We start from the raw sequence: 22,378 nt of genomic DNA, 5'->3' as shown, positions 1-22,378 counted from the left end.
TCTTTGAAAGAAACATCTTGTCCTTTTTTCCTTCTATCCTATTTAGCCACCCTTTCTTTTTCATCCGATCTCTCTTTCGCATATTGCACCGCATGTACTTGGGAGCAATATCCTTGCCCGAGGACTTGGGTTCGGGATTCCAAACCTAACATTTAGTTAAAATTCTGAGAAGGTTTTATTTCATTTCATAGCTTTTACGACTTTGCAATGATTGCATCATGCAATGGCCATATCCTCATATACCTTTTGCAAAGCTTGGGGCAGAAAATTAAAAGGATATGTTTGCACCTTTTTTTTCCCCGCAAGGAGAAAGGAAAGATCCTAGCCCAAACTGAAAGGGGGACGGGAATGGAATGCCTCAACTGAATTTGCTACGTTGGGGAAAAACCTTTCGAACTGTATTAAAGCGAGAAGCAAGGAAAAGGATCATTACAAAGTTCGGGGGCTGTGGCCCCTTGATGGGATTCGATGGCTATACTGGTATACAGAGATATTAGTGCAAACAACATTGTCAGCTACTGGTGTGCAAACAACATTGCATTTGCGGTGGCGTTGCAACTCGGAAGACGGCCTGTTATTTTTACAGCTGAGGGTCTCTCTCTCCATAGAGTGGAGTGCATTCGAGGCTCAGCCGGAGATGGGCACGTCGGTGATGGCGGGCTTGCTGGGCTGCTGAGTCTGACGCTTGGGCACGGTGATGGTCAGCACGCCATTCTCCACGCGGGCGCTCAGCTCCTCGCTCTTGGCGTTGTCCGGCAGGCGGAAGCGCCTCAGAAAGCTGCCATGCGCCCGCTCCACGCGGTGCCACTTGTCGCCCTCCTGCTTCTCCTCCTTCCTGCTGCGCTCGCCGCTGATGCACAGCACGCGCCCGTCCTCCACCTGCACCTTCATCTCCTCTTTCTTCAGCCCCGGCAGGTCGGCCTGGAAGATGTGGGCCTCGGGCGTCTCCCTCCAATCCACCTGAGTGTTGGCCACGGCCGATGCCTCGCGGGCCAGCTGCCGCGACGGCTCGCTGTCCAGGAGGCGGAAGGGCCAGTCGGCATAAGGACTGAAGAGGGCGGAGCCGCTGGGGAATGGGTCCCCGGAGAAGGGGTCGAAGATGGCGCCGCTGCTGCTCCTCCGGCCGAAGAATGGGCTCAGTGCCATTGTAACAATAATCTGTGCTAATCTGTCTGTAGAGCTTGGCGGCGCCTCTCTGAGAGCGAGCGAGCAAGGGAGGGAGAGTGAGTGCGTGGGTGTGACAGAGAAAAAGGGGAATGCTTAGTGCCCTGGGAATAGATCGAGCACGCTGTAAGGCGTGGATGCTGATGTATTACGATGAAGAGCGATGCCAGAAGGGTCCGTACAACGATCGACTGCTCTGATTCGTCTTCTTGGCCTTGCGCGTAGCGCGGGCATCCTTTTAAATAGGAGCCTCCACGAGAGAGCCTAGAGGGTTCGGGAAGCGTCTACAACCTTCCAAGGCAAGCTCTTAGAGCGTTCGGGAAGCGTCTACAACCTTGCTTGTCTTTCCAAGTTCCAACTACAAGGCAAGCTCTTGTCGATGTGATCTTCCAGGCAGCGCCCCTTCCAAAGGGACTGCCAAGTTCCAACCCCTAACTACCCCAAGGCCCACCAAAATCAACGAATGATCACCCCCCAAAAGGAAGAAAATCGAACAATAGGAGGCTTTTAACTTGGCTCGCCTCGCCCTCTTTCATTTGGCCACTTTGATGTACATGCCACAACGTCCACATTTCTCGATTGCATCACATGCACCTATATAACAACAATGCCACCTCAAGGATAAGGTTGGGTTTCCGGCCCCATTGATCTCATATTTTCGAAAGCAAAAGAAGTGCCTTGTCCCTCTTTCATCTAGCCGCTTTAACATACGTGCCACGAAGGCCACGCTTCTCCATTGATGATCACGTACATACATATGTACATAATAACAATGCCCTGTGCCGTTCTCATGTGTCATCATGCTTGTTTCGTGCATGCCTGCCTTGAATACTAGGTAACACGCACCATCATGCGCCAACCCCCATCCTTGATTGTAAACAACAAATGCTTTCGTCTTGTGTAAAAATGGATAAAGACTTGATTTTGGGTATTGTGTTGATGCATGCAGAGGTACAACTTGATGAACTTAGAGTGTTCATGGTGTGGCAGGTCCATTTGGGAGAGGCATCATATCTTATAACAGATGTTTGGATGCTCAAACACATGGAAGAAAAAGAGAACATGCAAGTAAGCTAGGGGAGCTCGCCCAAGATGGTAGGAGGATGGACTCAAAGGAAAAACAACAATAATGGTAGATATTAGGACTCCAAAGAAACATGGTCGTATGGGAGGGAATGGTCCTAGCAATACTAACAACATAAGACCAATAGACTAACAAAAGAACGAAAAAAATGTTTGGATGCTCAAACACATGGAAGAAAAAAAGAACATGCAAGTAAGCTAGGGGAGCCCGCCCAAGATGGTAGGAGGATGGACTCAAAGGAAAAACAGCAATAACGGTAGATATTATGACTCCAAAGAAACATGGTCATATGGGAGGGAATGGTCCTAGCAATACTAACAACATAAAACCAATACACTAACAAAAGAAAGGGAAAAAAAATCGCTCTAAACCCATCAATTGAACTCAACCTTTCTTCACGCGAAAAACCGATAGAATAAACTTAGAAATGAAGAAATGTTTCATCGAGTACACAACCAAATGAAAAACCGGAGCATTGTTTGTTATGTAGCTCATATCTAAATGTAGACACTAGCATTGGGTCAAACATTCCTTGGATCAATAAAGCAACGTTGGAAAAGTAATTAATGCTACAATGATGACAAAAAAGGTCCAAGAAAGGCTAAGGCAACTAAAGATTGGAGAACGCAATATTGAAGAACAATGGAGATGGGCATATAGGTAGGCAAGAATTAAACGCAAGGCTAAAAGGTGGAAAATGGGACAAACCAATATAAAGGCCGAACCTTCTTAAATTATTGGGCATTCAGTTTTTCCAAAATAAACCCAACTATTCATTATAAATCTGGGTGCTGACTTCTCTCCCATGCAAATTTGTATGAGTTAGGAAATGAAAATATCTCACGAGTAAACCACAAAGGCCCACAAAGGCGCCGAGTTAGACACTATTGGGTATTTGTTTATAAGCCCAATAAGACCTCTCCATCATGTCAACTCAAGATGTCATTGATAAATTTCTGGGATCTAGGTTCCCCACTTGGCAATAAAAAATAATGGATCTTCTCATGTGGAAGAGCTTATGGGGCATTACCATTGGGAGAGGCTCACCAATTTTGGAAGAGGAAAATGAAGAAAACAAAAAGAAAGCATTGGGATATATAGCAGGAGGCTTAAGTGATGATGCATACATCACATTGATGGTATTCCAAGTGCAAAGTTAGCACGGGAGGAGCTCAACAAAGTTTTCAACCCTAAATCCAAGCACTCTAAGAGAAAACTACTAATGCAACTTTATAATCTAAAGTTCAACCCAAAGGAAGGTCTCACAAGTCACTTGAACAAATATAAGGGTATTAAACAACAACTAGTTATTCTAAAAAGAACACTAGATGAAGATGAGGCCAAAGCTATTTTATTAGTAAGTTGTGATACGGATGGTTATCTAATATGGAAGATTTGAAACTGCACAACATCGAGGCATCCTTACTGGAGAGCGGTAGCAAATATAAATCCATTGGGAATACTTCAGCTACTACTTGTGACAATGCCTTCATTACTACAAGACACTCAAGGCTCAAATGCAATCATTGTTGATTAACTAATTATGAAGAAAAGAATCGCAAAAACAAAGGTAAACATCAATGCACAATTTCGTAGACACTTTGGTCATTTTGAGAGAGAGTGCTATTTCAACCAAGCAAACTATGCAAACAAGCCATTTCAAAATAATGATGAATCCACAATGATATACCTCCATTTAATGGACACCTATCCTAAATCATCCTACACTTGTAATGTCCACCATTTGCACCAATGATGCAGCCAAGAGGACTTCCCAAATCAATCTAGAGTTATTTGCTTATATCTTGATTATGTTACACCACATACTTATGAGTATGATAAGGGACTCAAGGGGGACCAATTTTATTTTGTAATCACATCCGTGATGATAGTGGCAATTGGTAATATTCCACATGGTGAGTCATATGGTTTGTAGCACTTGAATCCAAAAACCAATCATCCTCTCTAGGAGAGTGCATCATACTACCAAGTACATGCTCCATGGCAAAGAGATGACCTCTAGGTGATGAGCCACCTTTAGAAATATAGTCATCACTGTTATATCCACCTGCATAGTTCCCAAACTAAGTCCTTCCTCGACCCCTAACCATAGCATTTTTCTTATGAAAGCACTCTCTTTTGAGTGAGCAAACTGCCCACAATAATGATCTGTACCATCTATATATGGAGTAGAGCATCCTCTCCCTCTAGAGTAGGATCTCCCCCTATCTCTAGGCATAAAATCACCATGTCCAAAAATACTACTACCTCATGCAAAGGTGTCTCCATGGCCATAAGATGATCCTATAGCTCTAGATGAGCTACCACATCCTCACTGATGATAAAACACACTATCATGACTTGTATTCTTTCCATTGCTAGATGCATTGAGGTCCAACTTAATTTATTCCATAGGTAGCAAGGTAATCAACTCTTCAAATTTAGGTATAGCATCTCCCATCATGGAAATGGAGGTATCAAGGGACTTGTATGTTGGTCCAAGTCCATTTAGAGTGATGGACGCTAAATCATCATCATCAACTAGTGCATTTACTGAAGTAAGATATTCTACAACCTATTTAATTCTACCACATAATCACCGATGCTTCTATTTCCTTGCCATGCACCATGCAACCTCGGCTTTAGCTTTATTTTCCTTACCTCGATGCATATGCCATATATCTTTTCAACGATTTTCCAAGCATCTTTTCAAGTATTTGCCTTTTTAATATGCAAAATCAGTGTCTCTAAAACACACACACACACACACACACACACACACACACATCCAATATCAGAACACATAATTACTACTGAAGAAACAATTCTTGCTTGAGTAGATAATAGTATCCCAGTTGTTTCCCATGTTCCATAATAAAATTCTTAGGAAATGTATGCATGCTTCCCAAGGGCATTTAGAACTAAGCCTACATCACAATGCATTGGAAAAGTCTACAAGCAAGAAGATGGCTTCTTGCAAAGCTTCCTTGTTAGTAGCCTTATACTCACCAATCCCAAACAAAGCCTCATGTCTTTAAAATAGAAAATGATTTTCATAGTGTACCTGCTTTTGGTTTCATACAATGTGTCCTATCCAAAAAACGTGCTTTGAAAAATGAACTCCATGCTTAGTCACACATAATCTTGAAGAAATGCAAAGCCAAAATCAATGCTATGTAATTACACAAGCATTGTGGCACACACGAAAAATAGATGCATGGATAAAGATTATGACTAGCCCGTCTACAAGTGCCAGTGTGTCATCATGTAGGATGCAAATACAATTCCTTCTTTAAGTTAAAAAACTTAACCTCACCTCTCATCGCACAATGAAAGAAAGACAATTGCACTTCTCTCCACCAATACAAATCTCACAAACTTTTAGGAAAATAGTTGGTCCTCATGATGTTGACCAAATAGATATCCCATCTCATAGCTAGAGGAGTCCTTCACAACCCTCAAACTTTCCTAGCCACCTTTCCCTCTTAGCATGAGGTTCCTAGTTCAATGACAAATATCCCACTCTCATGCTTGCAAAGAACTATGCATGCACAATAAAAGATGATGTCTCTAGTGCATATGCATCTAAGATTTACTGCATATGCAAGTGTCATGCCATGCTAGTACTCAAGGATGGTGCAATGTGTATTTACTCAACCCATAGCATGGAAGTAATTGATGAAAATCAAGAGACAATCCTGAGTGTGGTTATTCAACAAGTGCAATGTGAAGTGCTTGTGAAACCAAAATCCTTGTGATGTGCAAGAATATTCGCAAGAAAATATACCTCATTCAAGTTACCTAGCAGCTATAGACTAAGTATAACTCCAATTTATCTAAGAAAACACCAAACTTGCCCAAGATAATCAAAATCTCAAGCACAAAGGATTAAAAAACAATATAAAAAGCAATCCTAGTCTATGCAAACATAAAAAATTTGAGCATGAAAGCAAGACAAATAGTGACAAAAACAACCAAGCACAAAAGTTCCTACTACGACTAGGGGTTTTCAGTTTATGCAAAAACACATGACAATGTGTAAAATCAAGTACTTATTGTTTGGGTTTTGGGAAGCACCAATGCCTAAGAGAATACTTCAAGTTAGTAAGTCATTGTCTGATGGATCTGGTGCCAAATGTGTTGGCACTATGCCAGTTGAGAGGGAAACCAAAATACTTTAGGTGTTTTACTCAATGATTCAAAGTCAACAAGTTTCATTGCATGTAGTAATGATTCTTTTGATGTGCAAGTTTGTGGGGTGTTACATGCTTAAGATTGCAATTCTTAGACCCTTACTCAAATTGAATCATGTTTGTCTTCAGCTTGATTATGCAATTTCTTCATCACAGGCTACACCAAGACTTTGGAAATTAGATATTCAATGTAATCTCTTCAATAGTAATAGCTATTCTGCTCATGGACCCTCCAATTTATGAGAATGCTTCTCAAGATGATTGAAAAACCTTAATTATAACAATAATCACATTTAATTTAATTACAATATAATAGCATCAAATACATTTAAATTTATTAAGAGAAAAAATCAAGTAGGGAATTTTGAAAGATAATACTGATGGTGATTCTAATGGTGACAATATCTTCAAACAAACAATAAAGCCCTAGTGTTGTTTTAACGTTTGTCAAGCCCTACTCTTCTACCATAGGCTCTCATGGAGGCATAGAAGAAGACATACTATCTCTATCCAATCATGCTATTTGTTGTCATTGGACTAGACAATCATTAAAATGCACACAATAGTGGTTGCCTTGGTTGGAATGAGCCTTCATAAAGTACAACTAAGGATCCATTCAATGTCCAAGACCAAGATTGTCCCTGTGCATCCATTATTTCTTGTTTAACAATAACTTATGACAACTTTTACCAATGTTCCCTACTACCCAACTTGGGTTTTGGATTATCACCTTACCAAAATGAGCTTGCCCTTCGAGTGTGTAATACACAACTTAATTATGCCAAAGCAACCCAATAAAAATACATGTGAATGGTGGGGAATATGAGAATGGGAAAGAAAATAAGGGGAGGAAAGGAGGGGGTGTGTCAAAGAGAGGGTGTGAAGGGAACATAACATAAATGCTCATTGATACCAATAAGTTTGAAGAGAGAGAGAGAGAGAGAATGTGTGTGTGTGTGGTTTCGAGATATCATAACAGTGAGAGAAAGCTGTGTACTTTCTACTCCACAGATTCTCTGAGAGAGAGAGAGAGAGAGTATATGTGCGGAGAGAGAGAGAGAGAAGCAATGGCGGAGAGCGCGATGGCGGATCGTGGTCGTGGGCGTCTGTCCTTCGTCGGGTGAGATCGTCCATCGCCTTTCCGTCACGTGGCCCTGCGCCTCTACCGTCTCGCCCATGCGCGTCGCCCTATTTCGTCCCGCCTTCCGTCCCGCCCTATCGGCTACCTGTCATGCCACCACGTCTGCAGCCGCCCCGTCGCCCTGTCATCGCCTGTAACCGCCCTGCGTGTCGTCCATCGCAGGCTCATCGCCTGCCTCTGGCGGCCCGTCAGCTGCGCCTCCTGCCCTTCTGTCGCCCGCTTGAACTGCGGGCTCTGCGCCTGGTTCACGCCCGTCCGCCTTGTGCATCAGGGCTTCTGCCCACGCCTGGTGTCCGCCCTTGCCTATAGGTCGCCCCCCTCGCCTGTCGAACGCTGTCCTCGCCCGTCAGCCACCGTGGTGGTCGCCCCAGACTTTTAACGCCTGCCCTGTTCGTGTGACGTCCTGAGGGTCGTCCTCCGCCGTGTGCGAAACCAGCTTAAAGGGGTGCAAATTTCTAACTCAGCCGACAGTGATCTGCACTGTGCGTCCGTCCTCCTTCGAGATCAGCTCGTCATACAAGATGGCTGGTTTGGATCTGGATTTCATCGACCAAACGGTGGCCGCACTCAGCCCGGATTCTGATACTGAGGAACCAGAGGATATGGTTCCGTGCACCGAAGAGATGCCCCCGGGTCCTAACATCCAACCTACAGGTAAACGTACCAAGCATACCTCGGAAGAGATAGGTGTTCTTCAGGATCGTTCCTATCCGCAGGTTGCTTTGGATCCTGTGGACTCTCAGGATGTGAACTGGGAGCATTTGCTAGAATTTGCCAACACTCTGCTTGGCGAATATGTTCAACATAATCAGGAAGCCTTTTCTGACTCTGCACCTGACGATGTTCTGGAAGCTACCGTCGACCCAAAAACTGTCCTACGCTCCTTTTCGGTGTTTTATGATCGCGCTGTGATACTCTTCTTCACTGGTCGAATCCCGCTGCTTTCCCGTATTCGCCAATGGCTGCAGAGTCTGCTACAAGGGAAATGTGTTGAAGAGATTTTTGTTGGGTCCCGAGGTTTTTTTGAGGTCCTCTTGAAAGCTGAGACGCACCGTGCTGCTCTCCTGTCTAAACTGCCTTTGTTTTTTGATCGTCAGTTGGTTCATGTGGTTCCATGGCGCCCGATGGCAGATTTTCAGCGCCTGCTGCAACGTGAATGCCCTGTGTGGGTAGAAGTGGAAAATTGTCCGGCGGTTTATTGGCCGCTATTGAAGGATGCTATGGCCGCTATGGGCATGGTTCTGGTCCCTCCCAGTCTCAGGGCTGTGAATTGTAACCGCTTGTGCATGTTATGGGACACTGCAAGGAAAAGGCCTGCTTGGTTCACCTCAATTGCTCTAGCATGCATCCATTACACTTTCGTTTGAAATGGGGCAATTTTGCAGGCCATTGCTTTTCCTGTGGACAGTAGGGGCATTTTATGGCCGAATGCCCAGAGCAGCAACACATTTCAGATGCGGGCCATGTTGCGCCGCCCATGGAAGATATGGTGTGTGATGCTCCGTCGCTGGATACTATCCACCCGCCCCAAGTCTTGGCCAAAGGTAAACAACAGGTTTCGGGTCTGGATTCCCGTGCCACTGATTGGGTTGAAGTACGTGCAAAAAAAGGCAATAGGATTGTTGCTAGCATGGAGAGTACTGTGACTACTACCTCACAAGATTCCATGCGTACATATACGCGCAGGAAGGAAATGTCTTCCGAGCGCTCTGCTCCTATGGTTTCCTCAGCCCCCCGTCCTCAGCTCGCCAGGAAAATTTATTCGAATCGTCTAAAGGGTCCACCTGCAAAGCTGGCTTTTGATACCAGAGGCAACGCCATTACCCCGTGGGACCGTCGTTATCCACGTTCCAACCCCAAGCCAGCAGATATGCCGTCTACTTCCAAATCTGGTCCTCAGAACTCTTTTGCGGTGTTGGCCGATTTCTTGGATGAGGGAGTCCTGGACATTCTCGCCGACAAAGTCAAATCGAGGCAAGCTATGCCTCGTACCTGATTTTGTTTTGCATACACATGAAAATAGCCACGTGGAATGTGCGAGGAATTTGTTCTCGACACAAGCAACATGCCATGTGGACTGCATTGTATGAGAATCAGTGGAATGTCCTGTGCGCTGTTGAGCACAAGAGTCACGGTGACGCCGGAAAAGTTATGGATTGCCATGGCTTTCATTTGTTCTATGCAGGAACACAGGCCATGCATTATTCGGGTGTGCTCATGATTGTACATGCCAAATATCAGCATGTTTTTATTAAAAATGATGTTCATGGCCGCTTTTTGGTGGTTGAAATTTTATTCGAAGGGGAAATCTTATGGTTACTTAGCCTCTATGCTCCGAATGATTCGTTATCTCGCCGAGAGCTTTGGCAGACTTTGCAGACTTTCTTGTCACTTTGCAGACGGGGCTTCTTCATGGGGGATTTCAATATGTGTGTTGATTCTTCCCAATCCACATCAGAGCACTCGGTAATGGATGCGCCGGAAAGTCATATGTGGCATGAGTTGGCTCTTGCGGTTCTTAAGCAAGATCTTTGGTCCTGGCTACACCCGTCTTTTACAGGGTTTACTTTCCATTCGGCCCAGTATGCAACAACATGGTCGCGGTTGGACCGTATATATATCATGCAGAATGATGATTTTCTTCCTGAGATGCTTGAAATAAAAGTATTGCAGCAATATGCCTTGTCGGACCATTTCCCTCTGCAGTTCGAGTTGCTTGCACAACCCATTGCACCTTTCAAGCAATTTCTGGAGAGCCTTCCTTTGCGTTTCAACTCGTCCTACTTGAAGCATGCAATTTTTCAGGGCTATATGCAGCAATTGCTTGACAGATTCTTCTTCGACTTTTCCTCTCAGGGCACTGCGTCATTTGAAAGATTAAGATTGCTCTCTAATGTGCAGCAGGTTGCTCGGCAGTATGGGATCTATCATGCCTATCTTTGTCGGCGCCGTCGACAGGCAGCGGAGGACCTGCTGGTTTTGGTTCGCTCTCTGCTGCTGGTGGACACTCCGGATGATGCATTTCTGCTTGCACTGGCCATGCGGGTGGCCAATCTTATTAAAGAATTCCAGTTAAAATCGTATCAGTAGGCCAAATTGCAACATCTGACAGAGACTTTGCAAGATAGTGCATGTCAGACCCATAAGTTCTTTCGAGCTCTCCACACCTCTCCTGCTCGAGAGAATATGACCAGACTCGAGGATGCAGAAGGCCACCTTATCCTGGATCCACAGACTATTGTGCATATGTGCAAGAATTATTTCCGTGACCTTCTCGGTTCCGCTTCTCCACCTTCAGCCCAAATTACTCAAGCCCGTTCGGTTTTTTATGACCTGGTCCGCAATCAGCTTCCGCAGGACATGCAAGCTACTATGCAGTCAGATATTGGTGAGGCAGAGGTTATGGACGTCTTGTTACACTTGCCCAAGGATAAAAGCCCAGGTTGGGATGGTCTCACCAATGAGTTTTTTGAAGCTTTCCCTACCCAACTGGCGAAACCATTACAGGCTTTGTTTCAGCAGGTGTGGGAAACGGGGATCATGCCTTCCTCATGGAAATAAGGACTTATTAAACTGCTTCCAAAAGTTCCTTCGCCATCTAAGTTGACACAGTGGCGCCCAATTTCTTTGATGGGTTCAATGTACAAAATCTTTTCCAAAGTAATGGCGGATCGGCTCCATAAGCATCTCCCTGCCCTTGTGTACCCTCTCCACTATGGTTTCATTAAGGGCCGAAATATTCTGCATAATGTTTTGAATGCTCAATTGGCAATTGATTATGCCAGGCATTCTAATCACGAGGTAGTACTGATTCAACTGGACCTGGAAAAGGCTTTTGACTATCTGGACTAGTCTTTCATTGCTGAACTTATGTCTGCTATGGGCTTTGGTGCTCGGATGTCTCGTCTAATCTACACCATTAGTGCTGTGGCGTCTTCGCGAGTCATGCTGAACGGAGGTGTTACTGAGCCATTTATCCTTGCCCGTTCTGTCAGACAGGGGTGCCCTTTGAGCCCTCTATTCTTTGCCCTTGCAACACATCCAATCCTTTCCATGTTATCTCATATGGCTGCCTCTTCTCAGTTGGCCGGACTGTCGCTTCCTACAGGACAGCACTTCATTAGCCAATCCCTGGCGGATGATACCTTTATGATTTTGCGTGCGGACAAGGATAACCTTCGAAAAGCATTGGATGTTTGGGGTCTCTTTGGTCAGGCGTCAGGCCTTCGTATAAATGCGCTCAAATCAGCCATTCTAAGCTGCACGGAGTCGGATTTGCAGTCCTTGGACTGGCAGGGTTTGGTTGTTCCTCGTGGCTCCATTGTCCGGCATCTTGGATACCCTTTGGGTGTTGATGTTTCCCCAAAGCAGCTTCTGCAGTGGATTTCTCAGAAAATGATAGCTCAGTTTATGTATTGGAAGTCTCAGGCCTGGCCCTTCCATGTTCGTCTCAAAGTAGCCCAAATAATCATGTTGCCAATGCTCACATATTTCTTGCCATTGTTAGCCTGGACTACTACAACTCTAAATGCTCTTACTCAGTCTATTCGCTTCATGCTATGGAAGGACTCATTGCATGCAGGTATTTCTTGGATCTCGTGGTCGCATGCGTGCACCCCCAAACGCATGGGTGGCGGAGCTATTTTAGATGCCCAAACTCACATGCAGGCACTCCGTTGGTCTCTTTGCCGCGCCATGTGCTCGGATCATCATCCATGGGTCGCTATAGCCCGTTATTTCCTTGAGGGCCATGGGCTTCTGCATGGCAATACCCAAATCCGGAGTTCTTGGTGCTGATTCGCGATTCTCCAGTTCTTCTTCATCGCTGCTTACTCATTTGGTATGTTCCTAGAAACACGTCCTTCAAAAGGCACAGTGGCATCCAACGGAGGATCGCTTAGCTACTAACTCTTTTCAATTGGAATTACTGGCAGTCTCGCGTTTACTTTCGTGGGAAGGTAAACATGAGCTTAGACCACAATTCAACCGGATGGCACGTTTGGGCTTGTCTTCGGTTGCGGATGCCACCCTTGCCAGTCGCAATGTGCTTATATCGTTTCGTACAACTAGGAGGCTTTTTAGGATCCCTCGTGGGAACAGCTTTTGACGGTGCTCCAGAGCAGACAACCCTTTCCTGCCCTTGCTTCGGATCATCCCTGGCAGGATTGGGACCTATAAGGCCGGCTGAATTTGAGCAAAGCTTCTGCTAACCAAGTGTATCATCTTCTGATTAAAGATCATCAATGGCTAGTTACTAAAGCAAATGCTTTATGGGGATTGCGTAAATCCCGGTCATGGTGGAGGGCAACTGTGATGGAGGGCTGGTTGAACAAGACACCCTTTAAATATAAAGTCTTTCTTTGGAGAGTGATGATTGGTGGTCTTCCGCTTGCTTCGGCTCTTTCAAAGCGACGAATCTCCAATGGCACCTGTTTCTTTTGCACCACTACTATGGAATCCGCCCGTCACCGATTTATTTCTTGCCCCGTCGCTATGAAAGTCTGGTTATTTTTGTCGGCTGTTTGGCGAGGGGTGGTTGGTATCACCCTGCGCCCCTTTGATTGGGTTTTTGGCCAACCCAAATACCCTACTCCCACACAGCCACATATGAAGCTCATGTATCACTTTCTTCGATATTGGAGCTGTTGGCATAACTGGACCATTCGGAATGCTTTTCTGTTTGACTCCGCCTATAATGTTCAGCGGCATATTGTGAGGCTTAAGGGCCTCTTGTATTGGCAGTTAGCTCTTCTCCATCGTTCTGATTTGCTCTCTACGGAGGACTTCCGTCCCAGGCATATGGCAATTTCCTCCGCGTCCTTGCCATGACATTGTAACTTGTAGTACTTAGAACCTCTTCACATGATGGCTTAGATTGTCGTCATGTATCTTGTAATCAAGTAATCTTGTATTTTTTTCGTAATTAATACAATTACCTTTTACGAAAAAAAAAAGAATGTGTGTGTGTTGGGGGGGGGGGGGGGGGGGGGGGGGGGGCGGCGGTAAGGGTGCGTGTGCTTGCGGATGTGCATGTGTGCACTATTCTCAATGGAAGGACTGGCAATGATTTAACACCATTTGGAACAAGAGTGCTGGTTTCTTTTATTTTCTTTCCCCAAATTTCATTTGCAGATAGATATAGGTCAGGTAACAGACGAAAGATGAAAGAAAGGCATCATGCTTTTTGGGCTCTATTTTGCATAGATGTAGGAAAATTTCATATCCAATATACAATCATCTCGCCGAATCTATTCATCTTTTGGAAAACTCATGGCTAGATTCTTGTTCTCGCGGAAGGCTTGTACTAACAGGGCAGCTTTGTAGGCAAAGAACCCAAGCATCAAAGGGGCCAGCTGCAGTTTCAGAAACAGTGTGTCCAGAAGCTTGATAATTATAATACCTGAAAACCAACTGGAGAGAGAGAGAGAGAGAGAGAGAGAGAGAGAGAGAGAGAGAGAGAGAGAGAGAACAAAACTAATACCTGCAATGTAAACTGTGCATTGTCATTGTCAGTTAACCTGTGGTCAAGTGTCCATAACCCAAATAGTGCAGCTGGAACAACAAGTCTGGGTGAAGAGAAGGCCAAAGTGCTCCCTAACGCTACCTTCTCAAAAGCCTCCTTTATGTCTGTGCTTCGAATACCCTTCCTGCTCAAAATCTTAGTTATCAGATCTCTCATATTCATTCATATGCAGATATAGATGTCCATGTATACATACTCAAATTTGCATATGATGTATATGTCTATATATACATGCACAAACTTATACCTATGGGCAATTTTTTGTGATATTTTATACTACTCCCCTAAGCCCAATGTGTATGTGCATAGATTTGCATGTATACTATATGTGCACGTGTGTGTGTGTGTGTTTATGCATATGTGCATGTGTATGCATATACAGGTACAGTGCACACACATGCACACACAAAGTTGACCTATGGAGAGAGAATATAAAGGATCTGGATGACTTACTTCTTCTTACGTTGGCCTAGAAAGACCTCTGCAATGCTGTTTTCTGAGATTTCATCAGCATGACGAAATAGAAGCCTGAGGTATAGCAAACTGCTCCAAGGTCCAATGGGACAGAGATTAGCTAGTATCAAAACAGAGGATTTTATCATCCTAAGAGTATCAACAAACATGGCAAGCCGACAATGTACCCACAAAATATTCTAATGTTTTTCCCACACAAAAGAGCCCCTTTTTAAGGAGAGAACTTCAAACTAAACAGTTAGGCAGGTCAAAGAAATCATATGTAACTGTATTTGTTCAAGTGAACATTGTGGAAAAGCAATGTTTTCCACCGCCCCCAGATTTACCATCGAACTGGCTGACAAAATACCTATAATCTTTCAATCAATTAGACAATTCTGATTAGAGGAGACATATCCTTGATTTTGAATTCCACACCTTTTGACTTGGCAACTACAAGGGACTGCTTTTACCATCTTTCAGATCTTTAGATTTTCAGAAATGAAGCATGTTGACCTTATGACTGAATAATTTCAGCAGGCTCAAATTATGTAAGGAGAAAAAAAATCTAGGATCATTTAATGCCTTCTCAACCTTGGGAGAGGATTGATCTGGAACTTTAATTTCAGAACTACCAAACTAAGAGAACAGAAACAATGCTATATGCACTATTGTAGGTAAGTTCAGCAAGATGGTCCACATATGGTGAAATTTCTTATGACCCAAATCTTCAAGCTATGTGGATTTTGGATACATCTCTCAACGGGGCTGCCACAATAATTCAAGGTGCCCTCCCAAGCATGAACCTATTGCTAACTATATATGAGCAAATAGATAACGACTGCTCCCTTAGAAAAGAAACTCTCATGTAACCTCCAACTTTTTGGAGGGTCAATTTTTCATTGTACCCTCGTTTTGAACAGACATGCATGCACATGCAGACACAACCACAATGATCAGAAAAAGCTACAAGTATATTTCAAAGAAAAGACTTACCATGCAAACCTGCAAATTCAACTCGACACTATTGCTTTTGCTTGATGCTACCAGGAATAGTGCTGACTAACGACTGGAGTCTTCCATTCCTGATCTTAGGGAAGCATTTAAACATTATTCTGACACCAGACTTTTCACATAAAGAGTCACTGTGACCATGGGAATTGATGACCAATGTTATAGCTTGGTACATCTAGACAGCAAGATGCAGTCTGAACTGAACATTGAACAGCGGGATATTTCTTCAGCAAAGACTCTCTCCAAGTCCTTGATAAAGATTATTCCTTCTCTTCAAGAGGATACAAGGAGAGACTGAATGTATGAGAAGGAGATGTGCCTTTCTTGGTACTTGGGATTCAGGCACCTTCCTGCACTTGGATCTGCACATGGTCTGGCATTAAATGCCACCAAATTGGATCTTTAAACAGCCCTGGTTTTATGCACTCTAATCTAAGCAGATACCTTGGCGAAGTTTATTTATATCTTTTCATTGTCATTGAAAAAGCTTGTGTTGTTTTTAAATCTCAGTTGATACAATTAATGGGGTTATTACTAGTACCTTCTTTTAAAAGGAATGAACGTGTAAATAACATGTTTCTCAGCCAATAATCCTTGAAAATAACCTTTTACATTGAGAATCAGACCACATGACATGATCTTAAATGATAATAAACGTAGTTAGGATTACAACACATTGACATGGACAGAATCGTATGCTTCATTACCTTCCTGCTGCTCCAATGCCGTAGCTCAAGGATGCCTGAAATCAACACAAAATAGCGTGATTTTTTCTTTAGTAGATTCTACTGGTACTTGACATATCGACAACATTATAGCCTCTCTGAAGTAAAGTCATCTAACAGTCAATTTGAAGGTTAAAGTTTCTGGTTCAAGATGAACAACAATCAAGACAGTGTACCTCAAATGAAAAGGACACAGCACAGTATATGGTGCAAACTGCAGCGATTCCCAAAGTCAGAAGTAAAAGTTCCCGCTTCAGCTGATATCAGCAAAGTAAATTTTAGGTCAAAATATCCACACCCCTCAACCCCTCCCTCCCTCCAATAAACAAGATGCATGTTAACCACATGGATGAACATCTCCTAGGCTCTGCTCAAGGGAGGCTGACTTGTGCATATACAGTATATGCACAAGTCAGCCTCCCTTGAGCAGAGCCTAGGAGATGTTCATCCATGCACAAGTCAGTCTCCCTTGAGTAGAGCCTAGGAGATGTTCATCCATGTGGTTATCTTCATTACTTTGTACTTGGATCCTGTATTCTTTTTTAACATTACTGATGATACACTGAAGGGTTCTTGAATAGTAATTCTTTTCATTAAAAAAAGAAATAATTTTGCACTTTACGAAACAGACACGGCAACATTTCCATATTCAGCCTTCCTCAGAATCTCTATCCTCTTCTTGTAGCCATCAGCATAATTGCAATCAGTCTAAATAAATGGACAAAGTTGACTTTGACCATCGCCTAAGGTTGTTGTGTAAAGGAGTCTGAGAGAAGCCATCACATTCTCCTTCATATGAGCAATGGTCCCAATTGAAATGAAGCTTATGGGGACTTCAGCAGCCAAAGGTTGACTTTCTTGATTGCTGATGCACTCATCCCTGGCCATTAACCACCAAATTAGTGTTGATCTTCAACAAGCTCAGGATGTGACCCGCATTTTTCAAGAATGACACTTCTTGATTGTCTAAGCCATATAAGTCTTGTAAGAAAAAATGATATGCACAGTAATCAGAAATCTAACTCCTTGGGATTTTGGCTGGTAATACTGCCAAAAACTTTGATTAAGTATGGCAATGATGCAAGCAAAGTAGTAGACAAGTAACCTCACAAAAGAGAAGGCTGTCCAGATCCTGTTTCTAGCATAAAGATATTAACTCAATCACTTTGCTAAAAACTTCTTACAAGATCCTTGCTAAGACGATTAGTCTTAGATCGGCTCCCTTGATGCCACACATCATCCACCCCACTCAAACACATTTCTTTGGAGAAAGCAGCATCTTGAACAAAATCTTCACTTTCTAGGAGTTACTTTTTCTGATTCTAAGAACCATGATCTCATTGTGCTTCTCAATTTTGAGGTGCTGTAAATAAATTCTCAAACCCAAAATACAAACACAATCGTACAACAAAGCACAGAATAATGAATGAAAAAATACAATGCTCAATGCAGTAAACACTATGCAAAGCGAATACAACTCTCGTGTCTCTAAAGAACTGAGGTAGAAAATATGAGCTAGAGAGTGTGTCATACTTTATACAGATCCCGAAACACAGTAAACAGCCTCTAGATGTGATCAACAGCTGCAAACACAGATTTGAAGAGACTGGATCAGCTTGAACATGACTAGAGCAGCTCAAAAGAGTAGGTAGCAGGCAGAAAACTGTCAAGAAGAACCAGGCGACTGCTGCAAATAGGAACACAATAGAAGAACTCCTAGATGACTGGCGACAACTGCAGGACTGAAAACACACACTATAGATGCCTGGTCAGCAGTAAACACAGCAGTCTTTAGGGCACCAGGATGATGGTGATGACTGGAAACAATTGGCAGCAATGGAAACTTCCACCCACAAGAAACTGCTGATGTAGACTGCAGGCAAAGGGCTGGATGCAGGTGCTTAGCTAATGGATATTAGGTTAGGCTTCCAGCAACACACATGCACACTCAGTGAACAAGTGAACATTGAGAGAGGAGAGTTGGAATGTCACATCCACTATGTGAGAATGATATGTAAGTACATGATAAGTGTAACAAACTCCCCTCCAATGAATGAGGTGGACGTATACGGAGAATAGGCAAATCAATCCCAAAATAGTATCAAGCCTAGAGCCTTGCAAAAGGCTTCAAACTTCTCTCTAGAGAGAGCTTTCGTAAACACATCTACCAAGTTATCTTGTGTAGGGACATAAACCAAGTCTTTCGCTGAAATCTTCTCCTCTAGAGTTAGTACATTCCGATGTAACCTTGTGCAAAGCTTCAGCTCCCGGAAAACTCCCGCCATCGCGATGCGACGCTGCCCCCCCCATCTCGATTGAACTGTCAACTGCGCCAGTCCTCCCCTCCCCCTGCCTGGGCCCTCTCGTCAGTCCTCCCTCCCGTTCAACAAGCCTCCCCCCCCCCCCCCCCCTCCCGGCCCTAGGGCCGCCGCCTGCCCTGCCTCCCTCCCACCCACCGTCCCTCCCTGGGCCCGCCTACGCTCCACCTTTTCCCCCTGGCATCTCACTGCTCCCCCCCCCCCCCCCCCCCGGCACAACTCCTCCCCCGGTAGCACAGCAGTGTGATAGGTAGGTTCCAACAGGGACGTGCAATGGAAACCTCTGGTTAGACGCCAGTGCATTCTGCGAGTGCCTCCCAGTCAAACACCTTGCGCATCATCCTCTCTGAGGAACAGCTCTTACCCGTCCGTGCCACAGAGTTGGAGTTGAAAGAAACAGCCATCTTTGGTCAGGTCATTGGACACTCCCCATCGAGGGCCAAGGTACGAGATTGGCTCCACTCCACGTTGCGCATTGGCACAGTGCAAATCGTAGAGGCAGTCCTCATGGGCCGAGGGATCTTCATGGTTCTACTCACCTCTGCGGATGCAGCTCATGAATTAGTGGAGAGCTCACCCTATGCCTCCATGAAGGGGGTCATCTACATGGTTCCCTAGTATAGCGACTTCACTATGGAGTCATTTGCGCTCCACAACAGATCTCTCAGACACCTAGTCACCTTACTTTTCCCCGAACTAGAGGTAGAGTACTGCCAATTAGTGGAGGACTTTGAATGGCTCTTCGGCACAGTTCTCTCTGCCTCCTTCGCGGATGTAGTGACAGCTATAGGAGTCCCAAAGGTATGATTGGCCATGAAAGACACAAAGAGTATACCAAAGTTCCTGGAGATTGAGGGAGGAGGTCACTCCTTTAGGCAGCAAGTCATTGTGACTGGGCAACCAGAGCAATGCCTGCGCAAGTCATTGTGACTGGGCATCAGGCAACAGATTGTACACATTTCGAAGCCAAGGCAACCCTGCTGACAGGCCCGCGGGTGGACGCTGACGGCTTCATATGGGTCCAGAGATGACAGAGAGGGAGATGGCAGGGGGCCCGTAGCCAGCTCCTCAGACGTAGCCTCGACAGTAGGAAGCAGGAGGGTGCGCCCCCTCGGCAAAGCACTTCGCAGCCCGCCCCACCCGACCGGCAGACCGCAGTCCCCCACAGCCACCACCCGTGCCACAGACTACCCCACCTGAGATCCCACAGCCCCCATACCCACCTCCCCACCTCCTAAGCTCCCTCCACTGACCCTGGCCCATAGCCCCCCCTTCTAGGGCCACCAACCCCCCCCTCCCCCAACACTCGCCACGTACCTCCGACCATCCCACCATCCCTCAATCCTCTTCCCCCCCACCACCCCCCCTGCCGAGCACCCCCCCTCCTCCTACAGGAGGTGACAAGCCACACACACCTACATCCTCCTTGCACCGGCAGTTTTCCCCCTCCCCAGCCATCAGCTTATCTGCGCCACGCCTTCCCGAGATAGGCATAGTTGTTGCCACACGAGTTCTTCCGCAGTGGCCCATGGCCCTACCTGAGGGTTGCGGAGTGCGGAGAGTTCCCAGTATCTCTAGAGGTGGGGATCTTCATGGTTCGTAAGTCAAGGAGGGGCAAGGTCCATCTACTAGCACCACTGAATGGACTAAACTACACTTTTTTCCTTCAGTCCTCTCACTCAGGGGATTGGACGACAACACAGATAGAGGAGTTGAAGAGTCACGTGGCGGACCACATCTCCCAATGGATGGGAGGACTAGCACTGTTTGCATAGCAGTGGCCTGATTGCATGATGGACATTAACTAGTGGGCTAGCGCCGAGGTCCCACACTTGAGCATTATCTTTTGAGCACCCCCACAATGGAGAGCTCCATGGGATGTGATCGAGTGGCCCCTAGCACAGGCGGCCCGTTTCTACCAATGTATAGAGTCACGACTCTCAACATGGCTGATAGACGCATTGATAGTACCACCTAGAGCATCTATAAACCCTATGGTCCGCCGACTGAGGGCCACCATGGGAACTGGAGTTTGCCGTCCAAACTTGCGCAAAGCGTACTTGCATGCCCCATAGTTTTTCCTCCTCATCAACAGCCTCCACACCGAACAAATGCCTATTCGTTCAGTTGCAAGTTTCCCCATGAGCTTACACCTTACATCCTGGAATGTGAATAGTCTCCACTAGAGTAGGGCACGTGGTTCCAAGAAGTTGATTGTTTGGCAAGAGCTGCAACCTGCCCTTGCCGGACGGATCGACATCTTACTTCTACAGGAGCACAAGCTCACTCCCACCTAGGCCCAGCAGGTAGGGAAGGTACTCCCGAGCAGCTCACACCCCTACTAGGAGCACGCCATAAGTGCCCACGACAGGAGTGGAGGCGTATGCACCTCTATTGGCCAGAGTCTCACCGCTTGTGTACAAGAACATGGGACGATAGGAGGGTTCTATGGATCAAATTGGATATTGGGGACTCGTGCCTTGGATTCCTCAATGTCTATGCCCCTACGGAGGTTAGGGCACGCAACAGGTTTTGGGTGGAGATCGCAAATGGACTCCCAGAGGTGGACTCCCAGATCGTTGGAGGAGACTTCAACAACTTGGAGGCTTTGGAGGACTAGCAGGGTAGAGGCAGAAACTACCAAGGCATGGTTGGGGAGGAGTAGAAGGCATGGGAGGTCTTTCTACTGGCAGTAGGAGCATGCGATGCCTGGAGAGACCCTACCTTCCACAGGAGGGAGAGGTCACTGGACTTCTCCTGGGGATACAAGTGGCTAGGTGGAGTCCTATTGGAGCGGTCAGACAAGTTTTATGTGGGAAAATGGGGAGGCTCTCATGGAGGCCAGATTGGGCAGTTGGCAAGCACCACCTTGTCCAATCATTGCCCGGTTCTCCTGACACTAGATCCCCAGCATCTGCCCTAGACACACGATCCAGTTGGATCCCTAACTCCATCTATGGGGGAGGAGAGACCAAATCGCAGAGGAGGTTGCAGAGATCCTAGCTGAGTGAAGCAGAATCTGCCGAGAGGTAGCCATGCAGGTTAGGCAACACAGTTGGGAGGAGGAGAGAGCACTCCGGTGAGACCTTGCAGCCACACGGAGATTATTACAGGAGGCACTAGGGGATCCCACCCTCCACGCACAGGCGGTGCATGCACGAGCAGCCATTGCTGGCCTAGAGGACAAGCGCTCGGAGTTCTCTTTCCGCACCTCAGCAGCATTCTAGGCGCGGAAGGGAGACACAAAGTGCAGGGAGTTTTTCTAGGTGCACCAGCCTTGCACCTCAAGAGAGCAGATACACAGCCTTCAAGACCAGTATGGGAGCACTCGTTCTAACCCAGACGAGGTGATGGAGATCGCCACCGACTACTACAGTCGCCTCTTCCAACAAGAGACAGCCTTAGCTAGAGGGCAGCGATATAGACAGCAAGTTTGGGATCACATCCCGTTCCTGGTCTCAGAGGAGATGGGACGCTCCCTCCTAGCCCCCTTCACAAAGAAGGAACTAGAAGGGGCTTTCCATAGACAAGACAGGCAGAAATACCCAGGAGAGAATAGTCTCTCTAAGGCTTTCTTTACTGATGGCCTTCCAAGAGATTTTCACTTCAAGACAGATGCCAGGGAGTCTTTCGGCAGGCCTTATCAGTCTTCTCCCCAAAGGGAGAGACCGATTGGAGCTTTCCCAGTGCAGACCAATCACCTTATTGTCATTGGCCTATAAGGCACTTATCAATCTTCTCCCCAAAGGGGGAGACTGTCACA

At 45.7% G+C, this 22,378-nt stretch overlaps 2 protein-coding genes and 1 pseudogene across 2 annotated transcripts in view; all 3 read right to left on the bottom strand.

The window, feature by feature from the left end:
* The window catches only part of LOC148037544 (putative calcium-binding protein CML11), a 262,608-nt pseudogene that overhangs the window by 40,351 nt on the left and 199,879 nt on the right, over positions 1–22,378 (bottom strand).
* Positions 224–1,431, bottom strand: LOC148037547 (18.1 kDa class I heat shock protein-like). The gene has a single exon (XM_087676477.1). The coding sequence runs from the start codon at positions 1,144–1,146 to the stop codon at positions 628–630; it is 519 nt and encodes a 172-aa protein (XP_087532603.1). The 5' UTR covers positions 1,147–1,431; the 3' UTR covers positions 224–627.
* The window catches only part of LOC148037546 (protein CONSERVED ONLY IN THE GREEN LINEAGE 160, chloroplastic-like), a 78,628-nt gene continuing 69,909 nt past the window's right edge, over positions 13,660–22,378 (bottom strand). Inside the window, exons 5-9 of the mRNA XM_087676476.1 lie at positions 16,474–16,554; positions 16,280–16,314; positions 14,559–14,648; positions 14,064–14,229; positions 13,660–13,935 (exon numbers count right to left, since the gene is read on the bottom strand). Coding sequence (XP_087532602.1) covers positions 13,831–13,935; positions 14,064–14,229; positions 14,559–14,648; positions 16,280–16,314; positions 16,474–16,554 — 477 coding nt within the window. The 3' untranslated portion in view covers positions 13,660–13,830. The remainder of the gene's footprint in view (positions 13,936–14,063; positions 14,230–14,558; positions 14,649–16,279; positions 16,315–16,473; positions 16,555–22,378) is intronic.

This window comes from Lygodium microphyllum, chromosome 4 (genome assembly GCF_053477565.2).
Source record: "Lygodium microphyllum isolate KBCC chromosome 4, Lygodium_microphyllum_v1.1.10, whole genome shotgun sequence".
Classification (NCBI taxonomy): Eukaryota; Viridiplantae; Streptophyta; class Polypodiopsida; order Schizaeales; family Lygodiaceae; genus Lygodium; species Lygodium microphyllum.
This window is presented reverse-complemented; position numbering and strand designations above follow the sequence as displayed.

Excerpts from the sequence above, each read along its gene's own strand:
- LOC148037547 (XM_087676477.1), bottom strand. The coding sequence starts at position 1,146 with ATGGCACTGAGCCCATTCTTCGGCCGGAGGAGCAGCAGCGGCGCCATC.